This window comes from Salarias fasciatus, chromosome 7, assembly GCF_902148845.1.
Source record: "Salarias fasciatus chromosome 7, fSalaFa1.1, whole genome shotgun sequence".
Lineage (NCBI taxonomy): Eukaryota > Metazoa > Chordata > Actinopteri > Blenniiformes > Blenniidae > Salarias > Salarias fasciatus.
The window spans coordinates 27,535,543-27,549,503 of record NC_043751.1 but is presented as its reverse complement, the minus strand read 5'-3'; the positions used below and the strand labels follow the sequence as shown (position 1 = coordinate 27,549,503).

The following is a 13,961-nucleotide window of genomic DNA, read 5'->3' as shown; positions in this document are numbered from 1 at the left end:
TCAAAAACACAAGAATGAACTTTGAAGTTCTAATTAAAGGTTATGAAGTTACACCTTGTTGTGAGGCTTCAAAGTATTAGACTGCATGTTACACATTTCAAGGGTATGTTTTCCTGCACATTTCACTGGTATATTGGATGTTGAATATTGTATCATAGATTGCACATATAGGTTATTCAGCTTCATCCTGAAGTCTTATTGCACTCTTTTTCTTGTCTATATTCTCTATTCCTTGTTTTAAATTATATATGTCAACACTGTAGGAGGGCAAGCGAGACAAAATTCAGATTCCACTGTGTGTCATTGTACGTACAACGGAATTGACAGTCAGCTCACTTTGATTTTGACTTGAATTTATGTGGTGTTTACTGCTCCAGCCCACTCAGACTGGACCGCATGTGACCCCTGGACTAGAATGAGTTGAACACCACAGAGTGATAGTGAAACTAGCACACAGATAAGTTGTCAAAGCTTGCAGCGGCTCCGTAATGGCACAACTTATGTGTGTGTGGGAAGAAAAAAACTGTTGTGTGATAGGAATTGCAAGTAAGACAATCTCGATCCCCCTCGCGCCGGTCCGGACAAGAGGGTAGAAAATAGATGGATGGACAATCTCGATTTAGACACTGAATCAAAACCTTTATCGTATTCATCTAAAGCATCAAACACAAGGGCAATGAGCCAGAAGACCTTCAAGAGGCTCCAGTCTGGCACATCAAACTATTTTCTAAAATTCTCAAATGAAAACATAGTGTTTTTAAATGGAAACTAGAATTAGCCTCAAAGTGGTGCATAATGTAACAGCTATGGTGGATGTGTTTTTGGGACAATTCAATGTATTTTACAACAAAGGTTTCATTAAAATTAAATTTATGTTGATTTTGGTCATTTTTGACAGGAACTGATTGGTTTTATGATAATATTGATGCTTTAAAGTTCAAATTTAAAGGTTATTATCGCACTGTTTCACAAGCCTGGCCCTGTCGAGATGACCTTGGACTGTATTTGCGCCCTGAACTAAAAAGTGTTTGACTCTCCTTATCTAATAGCTGTGATCAGCAGTGGTGCGTCCTTTGAGCCAGCGTGCTGTATTGTGGGTAAAAAAAAAAGTCATGCGGTTCTGCTCTACTAACAAAGACAAACATCTTGTGGTTTGGTGAGGTGGAGTTGAAGGTTTGTGTCACTTCCGTGTTGGCGTTGTTACGGGTTACCGGATGCCTTTAGCCCCGCCCCCGCTGAGCTCGCCCCCGTCTGCCCTCGCTTAAATTCCTGTAGTCACACTCTCAACACAGCGCGCGCGCACACACACACACACACACACTCTCTTGTAAACACTCAGCTCCACCTGCTGCGCTCAGCTCCCTCCGCCTCGGTTCAGCTCTTTTCTCGCCGGTATGTATTTTAATTTAATTTCTCCTCCAAAACGGCTTCTTCCTGCAGAACGGGTCTCTGCTGGGGAGGAAGTTTCACTTTTTTTGGCTGCACGTGTTTTGGGAAACTCACGCCGTTTTCAGTCACTTGTTCCACACGTTGAGTTTGACAGTTGGTTATTTGGCAGGTGTCAGCGGTTTCTATAATCTAATGTGTTGATATATTTGTGTGACATAACGTGCATTTCTTCAGAGACTCCACCCTGTGGCTTCAGGTTACTGATTGTTGTCACCCTCCAGGAAATGGACTGAACGTTTAGATTCGGACACTTGTTATGTCAGAAATAGACTTTCTACAGCCTGTTCCATTTTTTTTATCCTAAATGCGGATTTGTCTTATGTATTATCATCACTGGTGTGATGCTATTAAAACTGTAACCAGTTTTAAAGAGGACTGATAATAGCTCTTTAAGAATTATATTATGATGTAGTTTGGTTTAGAAGCTGTTATAATCATGATTGTGGCACATGAAACCATTTGTTTGGGGGGGGGGAAATCACTTTTATGGAGTAAGAATGTAGAGGAGTAAATCCTTCAACACACTGTCTCCCACTTTAATAAATAATGCAGAGACCCAGTGATTTGCTCTGTTGCTCACCAAGTTTCTTCTGCAGCTATTTAATCAGATTTTTGTGAGCTATTTAGACTTTGAGAAACAAGCAGTGGTTTAACAGAAGTTAAAGCATCAAGGTTGTGACTGTAAATTTGGGTTTGAGTCCCTCTGATTGTTACATCATCTGAGGATCAGTGGTTTACAGCAGCTGGAAACAAACTGTATTATTTTCACCGGGATCACATCGTCGCTATTTGCTCAACATGTAGATAAGTACAGTAGCTTTACCAGCTGTTACATGTCCTAAAACAGATAAGATGTTGATTCAAAGCTCCAGCACATTGAATTCAAGCCCGTATTCCAGTCTTGGGAATGTGAAGTGTGTAAATCTGTAATAACTTTACACTAATGCACAGTTTAGTGCAGGACGTCAAACACATTTTAGACCAGGAGTCACATACAGACCAAATTCATACTGAGTGGGCCAGACCAGCCATTAAATAATAACCTTTAAAGTTAAACTTTAAGGTTTCTCTTTGAGTATATGTAATGAAAATGTATATTTTCAAAAAAAAATAAACCAATTCCAACCAAAAATTACTACATTATCAACATAAAGACAATTTCAATGATATATTCCAATGTAAAATACAGTGAAATGTAAAAAAAAAAAAGACAGCTTCTGTAGTTGTTGCAATTTGCATGTTTTTACAAACTCATGCTGACAGCATGACTGAGAGGATCAAACTGGTTTTCTGTCTCTCATGGCAGCATCATTGATTTCTCAACTCGAGTCTCAGTGTGTCCCATAATGTTTTTTTTTTTAAATGCATGTTTTTGTAAAAAAATAAAAATTGTTTGGCCAGATTGAAGCGTCTTGTGAACCAGATTTGGCCCACAGGCCTTTTGTTTGACTCCCGTGGTTCACTGTTAATTGAACAGATTAACATTATGACTCTTAAGTTTTCATTTACTGCCTCAACTGGCTTACTGGATCACAGCAGAGGAGCCTCCTAGGTGTTTTGTTTTTTTTTTGTTTTTTGTTTTTTTTTTAAATCAAGATTTAAGACGGTCATGTTCTGTCTCGTGCGTATGGACGAAGAAAACCACACCGCCGTTTCCAAACAGCATTTCATCTTTGTTCCTCTTCTGGTTTCCGCGCTCATGCTCAGGCATCGTCTCTTGCTCATTGTGGCTTGCTGGCTTTCCTCGTGAGGTTTGTCATGCTCTCAAAAATGTTGCACAATGTTTAGACTTGAAATGTAAAGCACGTCATACTCAAACAGTAAAAGTCGCACCGTTCCCCCTTTTTAATGTTAAATGAGTTACTGGTGTGGCCAAATAAGTTATATAAGTTTTTTTTTTTCTGTTTTATAGCTTAAAATTGCTTCTTAAGGTAATTTCATTTGCAGAATCCCTCATCTCGTATTTCTTGACCTGCATGTTATTTTTTGGGAGGTCTCTCTTACCCCTGTCCCACGAAATGCTGTAGGTCACTGCACACACACACACACACACACACAGTGAGCGATGTTCTTGTTGGTGAGTCGATTGAGCAAACTTGTTCCAAACCGATGCACTCGGAGCTGCGGCCTGCAGAGAAACCTCCACCACGAACAGGGTTGAATCAGTCGATATATATATTCCAGGTGAACAAGGCTGTCCTCGTCACGCCACAACCTCACTTTCACTTTCGGCGGTCCTTGTCGGATGACATTAGTCACAGCAGGAGCTTCAGTCCCTGAAACACCACAGAAGAAGAGCAGATATATTTTTTTAGGGGGGTCTGTGATTTCATTTTGCACAAATTCCATGATTAAAACCATTATTTTAGTGAAGATTTCCTTTTTTGTGTCTTCGTGGCTCGTTTGGTTCAAACAGCTCTCCATTTGAAAGGATTTCCAGCTTCATAATGGCGTCAATTTTCCAAACCATTTCATCCCTCTTTTGATCTGCTGCTTAGAACTGTATTATAAGAGACTGTCGTCGGCGAACGAGGGGCTGTAACTGAAGAATATCCTTCTCTCTTTCCAGGTTTGCTCCTCTAATTGAAGAGGTGGTTGCTAAGAGATGACAGTGGGTGACATTGGTGAAAGCCTCAGATGTACGGCAGTCTGAAGCCGGAGTTCTGCCGGATCTGTCTGCTCCACGCCTCCGCCCGTACCCGGCTGGTCTGAGGAACGCACGCGCTCGCCGGGCGCCATGGAAGCTTTCGGCAGTCCGTCCCTCAACGGCACGGCGGCCCGGACGGCACGGCAGAGTGCCGAGGCGTGCCGGTGGAAGAGGGACCACAAAGGTCAGGCGGGGGACTTGGATCCGGACACCATCCAGGAGAAAACCCACGAATTCTTCCAGATGTGCGACATCGAGAGCAAGGGCTTCATCACCCGACGTGACATGCAGGTAAACTTTAATTTACGGCAGATCAACGTTAAAAGATGTTACATTGACTTTACTCTGAAAAACCATAAACATATATTCTCATCACTAACTTTCATCAGAATGAGATTCTAATTTTGATCATGTAATAAAAGTTGTGGTTCAGTCAGTGTGTAGCGTGCAGGTACAGTCTGTCGTTAATGACACACACACACGGCGTGGATCTGATTCAAAGCTTCATGAAAGAGGTCCGGCTCGGAGAGCGGCGTGGATGCTTTGTCATGCGAGCCCTCCACTCACATTATTGTGCAGATTCACCTTCCCCTCGGATATTCATCAGCGCTATTGATAACCCTTTGATGAAGCACTTTCAGGCTCTCGCTCCCGAGCAGCATAAACACAGGTCAGGCTTTGATCTGCTGTTTATCATAATGTTTTGTAAATGAGACGGCAACCTGGATCCAGTCCTTTTCAGCTCTATTAATAGGAGCATCTGTCCTGAAGAGGCCGAGGCGTGTTTTTAAAAGTTGCACTTTACATACAGCTGGCGCAGGCTGCGACGGTGTGGCTGCTAAATAACGTAGTTCCACTCCTGACATGGCGCTCTGGTTCGTTTAACACCGCGACTGTCAGCAGGATGGCTTTACAATCCGGCTGTTTGCTGACATGAGGGATATGTTCTGCTCTGATAACACATTTAACAAGAACAGCTGGTAGTCTTACGCACATGGTATCCTGTCTGTGTCCCTGCCCTGGATTGTAGAGGTGGCTTTGGTCAACATTTGTCACAATGTAAACACCGCTTGAATAAAAAAAAAAAACGGGCTGAGGTGTGGCTGTGTTGTCTTTACTTGAAAATGGTCCAAGAGTTCCAGTCTGGGTCAGGTGTCTTTGGGAGGGTTCGCTTTGTTTCTTCAGATTAACCTCTCAGCTGAAGAACAAACGTCAGTAGATATTCTTTTAAAGCGTTTTTTTTTTTCTTTTTTCTTTTTTTTTCCCCCATCAGTTCCACTGGAACTTCCTTGTGGTCAATCATTAAAGATAGCACTGGGAAGATGCCAGGTGTTATTTTGTGCGTGTACTGGAGGGGATGCATGCTTTGGAAATATTTGGAGCCTAAAATAAAATGCTGCAGAGATAAGGTGGTCTAATTTTGTCATTGAGGTTTCAAAGTATGAGGAAAAGGACCAGTAACTGTTACACGGCACATGATTGTAGCACCTGTTCGTGATGAAGCAGCCAAATATGCAAAAACAATTAAGACTATGAGCTAAAATAAGAAAAACTAAAGTTATTTTGTTTCTGATCACTACATCCATAAACGTCCGTCGATCAATCCCCTGTGTTCTGTCTTGTGATCAGAGGCTGAATGGGGAGATTCCTCTCAGCGCGGACGAGTTGGAGAACGTGTTCGATACCCTGGACTCGGATGGCAATGGGTACCTCACCCTGGACGAGTTCTCTTCAGGCTTCAGTACGTTTCTAAATTCCCGCTCAGGTCACCATTTTTCAGAATATTTAAAATCGCATCATGTTGTGTTTTTGTTCCGTTTTCTTGAAGGTGAGTTTTTGTTCGGACGGAGGGTGTCGGCAGTGGAAGGCCCAGTGCAGAAACTCCCGAGTCAGAGTCTGCCGGAGGTTCTGTATCAGACGCAGTGGGAGGAGAGCCTGGCGAAAGGAGAGGAGGATGAGGAGGAAAAGCACTTCAGCATGCTCATGGAGAGCCTGGGAGCCAACAGCGTCTTTGAAGAGTGAGTGCTGGATGCGAGTGTTTGCTCGCGATTACAGACTCTGCTGTCGGCTCCACTTTCATATCGCTTCACACTTTGTCGGCATCTTCTTGAAGTCTTGGCCATATTTTGAGTAACTCGGCCTGAGACTGCAATCAGCTGTGCAAACTCGATGAGAGTTTAGAAGTTTCCACTCAGCTGTTCATCTGACCTCTTTAATGTTCGACCGCTTTACAGACAGATTTATCTCTCAAAGATGTGACATAATTTTAATTTTTTTTTCTTTTTTCTGAATAATCCCAAGTTTAGAGAAGCTTTGTTCTTTGTCAACTTCTTTTTTTATTTCCTGTTCAGTAGTCCCTGGAGGTTTCCTTGCTTTGACTGACTGCTCTTCTGAAACGACTGACTTCACCTTTTAAAAAGCACGTACAGCTCAATAAAAGTCAGCGGGAGTGGAGCCGGATGCCAGATTCCTATTGGCTCCACTGGCCCGAATTAAGGCTGGAGACATTTGGATGACATTTCCGATGAGATCAATGTGGTTGACCAGACTTTTAGGTCTTTCAGGTCGTTTAAGATTGCTGCTGAACAGCTGCTCGAATTTCCACTCATGTCAACTCCACATTATCTGTAATTTTCCTCTAATTTGGGGCTGTGTGAAACCTCATGAGTGAGACCGCCGAGTGGCGGCGGTGCGGCGCTTGTTTACTCCTCCGTCCTGCCTCCTCAGCCGCGCCGAGGTGCACCGTCTGTGGGCCCAGCTGCGCCGCGACGAGCCGCACCTCCTGTCCAACTTCGAGGACTTCCTGGCCAGAGTGACGTCCCAGATTAGAGAAGCCAACCGGGAGAAGAAGGAGATGGAGAGCGCTCTGAAAAGGTCGGCCAGCGTCTCCATGTAATCACTTGTCAGCCCGCCCGGAAAGTAATTGTCTCACTAAATAATGTGTGTGTGCGCGTGTGTGTGTGTGTGTGTGTGTGTTATTCAATTAAGCTGAAGAGGAAAGACTCCTTTTTTTTTCTTTTTTTTTTAAATTCTCTCTTCCAGTTTTTTCCAGTGGTTTTTGTCTTTCCTTCCTCATCCTTCTTGTAGCCATTTAGACATTCTTAATGCTTTTTATCATTTATAAACAAGATGAAAAATGACTGATTTGTTTTTCTGTCTTTTTTTCTTGATTTGTGCATGTGAACCTTTTTTTTCCCCGCTCCTGAAAGCTGTCCGTCCGTCCTCGTTCCATCCCCGTCCCCGTGCGCTCCTCTGCTGTAACGACTCGTGCTCTTGAATGAAAGCAGGGCATTAACGGCTCCGTCGTCTCATCCCAAACCGTACAGGAAGGCGGCGACTCATGACGACGAGATCCAGCGCCTGTACGAGGAAATGGAACAGCAAATAAAAAATGAAAAGGACCGGATCGTGCTGCAGGTAGAAACCCGTCACAGCTTTACTCTGCGCAGCCGAAGTGGTTCTCTCTCACTTCTTGACTTGATATAGTTGTCTGTTTTACACTGTACTCAAGGATTATGAGCGATATCTAACTCGCAGTCAGGATTTGGAGCTGCAGCTGTCCAGCAAGCAGAAGGAGCTGGAGCAGCTTTTCCAGAGACAGAAATCGGTGAGTGAAAATATCACCACTGCTGCATGTCAGTGTTTGATTTCCACGAGGAAGGTGTTTCAAATAAGCACCTCAGAGGGCCCGTGAAAAACTTCAGCCCTAAATCAAGAAAGACAAGATCAATGATCAAAGAATGATTCAACAAATATCAGCATTAGGAACATTTACTATTGTAGCATTTATAGTGTGATACTTGCATCTTTTTACCAAACAAGTCTCAAAATCATGTCATGATCCTGCTCTGTATTGTAGTTTCAAATCGTTCCACTAGATGTCACCCAAGTCACATACGTCTCTGTGTTTAGTTCACACATTCAGACACTCACCTGGCCAAAAACAGAGTAATTGTTAATCTTTCACGGTGTGTTCTTCTGTTCTTTTCGTCCTGGCGCCGCTCTCCAGCTGGAGTTTCAGTGCCAGGAGCTTCACAGCGAACAGCATGTGACCAAAGTGGAGAACGTGAAGCTGAAGCAGACAAATGAGGAGCTGGCGCAGGAGCTGGAGCACACCAGCCAGGAGCTGCTCCTCGCCCAGGAGCAGCTCAGCCTACTGCAGGAGCAGTCCACACGGCTGCACGAGGACAAGGAGATGTGAGTGTGCAGCTGAATTCATTTTTTACTCTCAATTTAGATTTGTTTGACTTCATCAAACTATAAAACATAAGATCATTCACACATTTATGGTAACAGTGCAGAAAGTGCAGCTCTTTTAAAAGTATTTCTGTGGGTCTTTTACTCCGAGCGTCTGTTTGTTCATATATGCAGCAGAGCAGCATTCTTTCAGATCTGTGAAACCTTATCAGGAAAAAGGAGACAGAAAACCCGTTTCCTTCTGTCTGTCAGCTCTGCTTGTGTTGCATGTGAACGCAGGTCGTTCTGCTTCTGTCCGCTCATAAAACACAATGCACTGTTGTCCCACGCAGGGAAATCTACCGGCTGACGGAGGGGCTGCAGCGAGAGCGAGCGTGCCTCCTGAAGCAGCTCGACCTGCTGAGGTATGAATCACAGTAAAATAAAACAAAACAGAGGCGCATCAGAGGGATTTATGAAGACTGCCGCTGCTACGCTGCTTTCTTCTTGTACGTCGACAAATCAGTCGTGGTGTTTCAGTCAAATAATGAGTTCTAGAGTGAAAATGTGTTTTTAGGAGATTTCGCAACTGTGTTATGCAACTCGATGAATCAGCATCTCAAACGCTGATTCACTGGATGATAACAGTCAAGACATTATTCTGTTTAGCTTAAACTTTCTTTGGGGGGGGGGTTCAAACTTGTATGCAACCTAAATCATGTTGAACCGCAAATGTAAAAATACTGTAAATTCAGAAGAAGGTAAGAAGTTGTTTGAGACACATCATGGAGGAATCTTCTCATTGTTTAGCTTACTTTCTTAAAAATGTTAACCATTGCGTATTTTGTGAATATGTTGACATCTTCTTTTACTTCTTGTTTCCTTGTTGTCCAGAGAAATGAACAAACACTTACGGGATGAAAGGGACATGAGCTACCAGGTGAGTTTCATGTGCAGAGCGCATATAGCTTATTCAAATGAGACAGAAATAGATTTTAATGAATGAGAAATTCACCTGACTCCACAGAAACCCAAAATCCCACCAAGTTTGAAGCAGAGACCTTTTATTGGTGCTGTGAAGCTCTCAAACACGAGTATCTTCAAAAGGTAAACCACTTCATCCATTAAATCCGGTTGTTTGTTATTGGCAGACGGAGTGTGTGCTTCAGCCGTGTTGTGTTGTGTTTTGTCGTATCCGCAGTGAGGATGAGGAGGAGCTGAGCCCCGTCTTCGTGCGGCAGAGCCTCGCCAACGGCCCGTCGCAGCCGTCTCACTCGGCGGCGTCCAGAGGCCACCTCCAGAGGATCATCTCCATCGAGGAGGACCACCTCCCCCACCTGCTCGGCGACTGCCACGCCCAGAGCCCCCTGCCGGAGTGTGACGAGAACGCTCACTCCAGAGGGAGCGAGGCGGAGAGCGAGACGCCAACGTCTCCCAGAGGTCAGCCCGTGGGCAAGGAGACCAGCATCAATGTGAGAAACTCTCCATTCAGCGCAAGTCAGGAGGGAGATCTGAGAAAGTGATGTTACAGAGTGTTTGTTTTTGTTTGTTTCGTCAGGAGGAAAGCAGTCCGCCGGCTCCCGACCGCCTGTTCAAGATCGTGCTGGTTGGGAACTCCAGTGTGGGAAAGACCTCCCTGCTGCGCCGCTTCTGTGACGACAGCTTCCACTCGGGCACCTCTGCCACTGTGGGTGCGTCTGCACGAGCGCCGCCGCGCCTCGCGCCCCACTTCACGCCCGTGTGTGTGTTTGCACACACAGCTGTAAAACGTAGCGGCTGCGTGTGACACTGACAAAGCAACAGGCTTTGTTTTAACTGGAGAATAGAGAAGTGTCAGCAGTTAGAGGTCATCAGTTCACCACAATGCAAAAAAATATACAAATCCACATTTTAACATCATCGTAAACGGTCCTGTTTGAGGTTGCAGAAAGCAACCGCCGTGCTGACTTCATGGGTGCTTCTTGTACTTTTGTTAATTATCTAAGTTAAACAACAGAGATCATTATTATTAAGTTCCACATTGTTGGTTTTAAACCTTCCAGCAGTAGGAAAGTGGTGCCGTGTTCAGTTCTCCTGCTTCATTGTGAGTTTTCTCAGAGAATATTGGTTCAAAAACCTTCATTTTAAGGCTTATTTAGGATTCTAAATGGTATAAAATCTAAATTTAAGTGTGTGCAACTGTCTTTTTCTCAGTGTTTCCCTGCTTTTGCACTAAGCTGAGATCCACTCCATCACCCTGCAACTCAGGAATGATGTATATAAAAGATGGATTCTGAACAGCTGTCATAGGATTTCTCATTGGAAGTTTGCCTGAGCTTCAGATTGTCTTTGGTTTTATGAATGTATCCATCCAGCCAGGGCGAAGATAAAGCAGGTTAACTTTAGACAGATCAACCCGTTATTCACAGGGAAAAACACACGGTCAGAATCTGGTGTGTTTTCACATTAATTGTGGGATTTTTCGCTGTCATCTGTACATTTTCTGACTTGTTTCATCAATGTTTTGTTTGTACCTGCAGGTATAGATTACAGCGTAAAGACGATATCGGTGGACAACAGCCAGGTGGCGCTGCAGTTGTGGGATACAGCTGGACAAGAAAGGTGAGATCAGTGTTTTTATAAAAATCTCCTCTAAAACCATGTGACCCTGCATGAGTCCATACATAGTTTATATATTCATATATATATATATATATATCCACATTCCAAAGGAGAGTTTTCAGAGATGTTCAGGTAAAAGAAAGCAAACCATTTTTCTTCCATCGGTGTTTTTCTTTTCCTCCTGCAGGTATCGAAGCATCACCAAGCAGTTCTTCCGTAAGGCTGACGGTGTGGCTGTGATGTACGATATCACCGACGAGCAGAGCTTCACCGCTGTCAGACAGTGGCTGTCCAGTGTCAAAGTGAGATAGTCGCAGTTCCTTCTGCACAAGTTTTCACAGAGTTTTAAAAAGTCTGTTTTTAAAAGTCATGGTTTATCTGCAGTATTTTACTGTTTTCTTATAACCTCTTCTTAACCTATTCGTCTAAATAAACCAGACAGGAGCAGGAATCAGTTTGATATCGGTGGCATTAAGAGAGCATCGGTTCCTCCTCTTCTCCTGCAGGAAGGTGCGGGAGACGACATTCCCGTCATGCTGCTGGGAAACAAAACCGACAAGGAGATTGAAAGACAAGTTGAGAAGGAACTGGGCGAAAGACTAGCTAAGGTTGGTTATTTCAGGTGTTTTTAATTTAATCTGATTCTGTCAGGAGAGTCTGAATACATGAATTCTGTGGCATAAAACCTGTGATGAGTAAATCTCTTCGATGTGAAGAGTCACTTCCTCACTGCAGTATAATGATTAGTGCTCTCATCTCAGAGAAAAAATGTTGGAGTTAGTATGTTGTTTGTGTGTGTGGATTCCGTTTAAATGCTTTCCTTCACCGTCCCAAAAACATGTTTGATGGTAAATAGTTACTCTAAATGGGTAGGTTTCTGTTTTGCCTGTGATGGACTGGAGAGATGTCCGGGATGCCTTCATACAGTCAGCTGGCATCAAATGGAACAGAGCAGTATTGACGAGGGAAGGAAGGCGTTTTCCACTCCTCATCATTTGTCTCTGTTATTCCAGGACTGCCAGATGACCTTCTATGAATGCAGTGCGCGCTCCGGACACAACGTGGTGGACTCCATGCTACATTTAGCCAGGTGAGCAGAAGCCGTCATCTTTGTTTGAAATGAACATGAGTGAAGAATCAAAGTAAAGATATGGAGCGTCTCTCTGTTTGGAGAACGTTTTCAAGATTCATTCTTCTGTAATCTTCTGTTTTGGGGCCACAATGGACCAGACAGTGTATTTAGTGTCATTAATGGTTTTGGTGATTGTTCCAGTGAAGTGACATGAACGACCAGTCTTTTACCGTCTGCATCGTGTCAAAACATTTACAGTCATAATATACTGATGGAATGGTTTTTTTTCCCAGTAAATATATGCCATAAATGCAAGAGATAAACTGGTAAATATTTTAAAAACATTATAGGGGTTTAGTGCAGGGGTGTCAAACATATGGCACCGGGCCTTAAACTGTCCCGACACAGGATCCATCAGGAGCAAAGTCTCATTATTACCGTTGATAATATGACTGGCCGCTTTCCGCTGCACATGGCTTGTGTGAATACTGCAGCAGGTGGGATTCCACACCAAATAAAATCATATTCCAATGTATTTTTCATTATATGGTTTAGCGCTAAAACAAAGTCGAACATTTGGAGTCGTCATTCCCTGATCCAGACCACTTGAGATTAAATTGTGCTGCATGAGGAACATGAACTATCCTGATAATGGCACTGAAAATAGACTGGCTGACACCCTCACCTCAGGAAACCCCCCACACCCACACCCATACCCACACACACAGACACACACAGTGCAGAGACTGACTGAATGGATCCTATGCAGAGTTCGGTGCATCAATGTGTTTTCGTGCCATTCCGTCCTGCCAGGATCCTGAAAGAGCAAGAGGACCGAGAGAAGGAGAAGACAGTCCAGCTGGTCAACGGCTCGTCAGAGAAGAAGAAGTCCTGCTGCTAACACACACACACACACACTCGGGGTGTTACCGCACGGTGCCAGTGAGGACACATTATTCTGACTGTCAGCACAGCCGTTTCTCACTCCGTCTTTGAATGTGAAGCACTTTGAGCACGCCACAAAAGGAAAGAAGGAAAAAAAAAAACCTTATTGTCACATTGCTGCACTACTTTAATAATGATCTCCCAAGACACCCGTGATCTGAAAATTGCTACTTCATGAAGCCTTTTGTAGGAAAGTAATAATAATGAGGAAAAAGTGCCTGTGTGTTCTTTTAAAAGTTGAACGAACTGTGCGATCTTAAATCTGATTCAAACTTGTATTTTCAGACATTTGAGTCTTTAAACTTCAAATATTTATTAGCCTTAAGTCTCTTTTTACTACATAGAATAATATATGGAATCAGTGTTAAGTGTTTAAACTGTTGTTTCTTCATCTTTTGTGTCATAAATAACCCACTTTGCGACTTTGTCAGCACTACATCTATAAAGTTTGAGCCATTCGGTTATTGATCGACAGATCAATGTAACGGAGGTTTTCGTTGGTATTTCTTGACAGTGTAGTTTCCTCACCTGGTGGACACAGCCGAAGCAACGTGCTTTGAGTGGACAAAAATATTCTTTTTTTTTTTTTTTTGTTCTCCCCCAGGGTTGAAATATTTGGTATTGTTTTGTATCACGTGTGCTTTTCCTTTTGTCTGTTTGTACTGTGGATAGAACGTATCCTGGTTCAGCTGTAGCAATCTGTCGTACTTACCTCATTTAAATGGGATGTTGGATGCACCAGATATCTTACTGTGATCTGTTCTCGTAAGAAGATGGGTGAAAGTGAACACATGTTGGTTTCTGAAGTCCCGACTCTCACTGTTACCCACAGTGCTTCACTGCCATCATCCTCCTGCACGTCGACTGTATATAAGAAATGTCAATAAAAAGATATGTATGTCATGTGGAAAGCATCTGAGGGATACATTTGTCTTTATTTTATATTAGAAGTAAGGTTAGATGCACAGTGGTGAAGAGTTTAGCCTCATAAGAAGACGGTGGGCTTTCAGGCTTTACTGTGTGGAGTTTGCACGTTCTCCCTGTGCATGAGGGAAACTCAGGTTTGAGGTG

At 43.4% G+C, this 13,961-nt stretch overlaps 1 protein-coding gene across 1 annotated transcript; it reads left to right on the top strand.

The window, feature by feature from the left end:
* The first annotated feature begins 1,276 nt into the window (after nucleotides 1-1,276).
* Nucleotides 1,277-13,046, top strand: cracr2aa (calcium release activated channel regulator 2Aa). Its single transcript, XM_030096586.1, has 18 exons — nucleotides 1,277-1,392; nucleotides 4,019-4,387; nucleotides 5,726-5,837; nucleotides 5,925-6,114; nucleotides 6,824-6,970; nucleotides 7,423-7,513; nucleotides 7,608-7,703; nucleotides 8,106-8,293; nucleotides 8,626-8,697; nucleotides 9,167-9,212; nucleotides 9,300-9,379; nucleotides 9,474-9,744; nucleotides 9,831-9,963; nucleotides 10,792-10,873; nucleotides 11,061-11,175; nucleotides 11,380-11,481; nucleotides 11,887-11,963; nucleotides 12,759-13,046. Exons 2-18 carry the CDS (start codon nucleotides 4,187-4,189, stop codon nucleotides 12,844-12,846), a joined length of 2,091 nt encoding a protein of 696 aa, XP_029952446.1. The 5' UTR covers nucleotides 1,277-1,392; nucleotides 4,019-4,186; the 3' UTR covers nucleotides 12,847-13,046.
* Nucleotides 13,047-13,961: the final 915 nt, after the last annotated feature.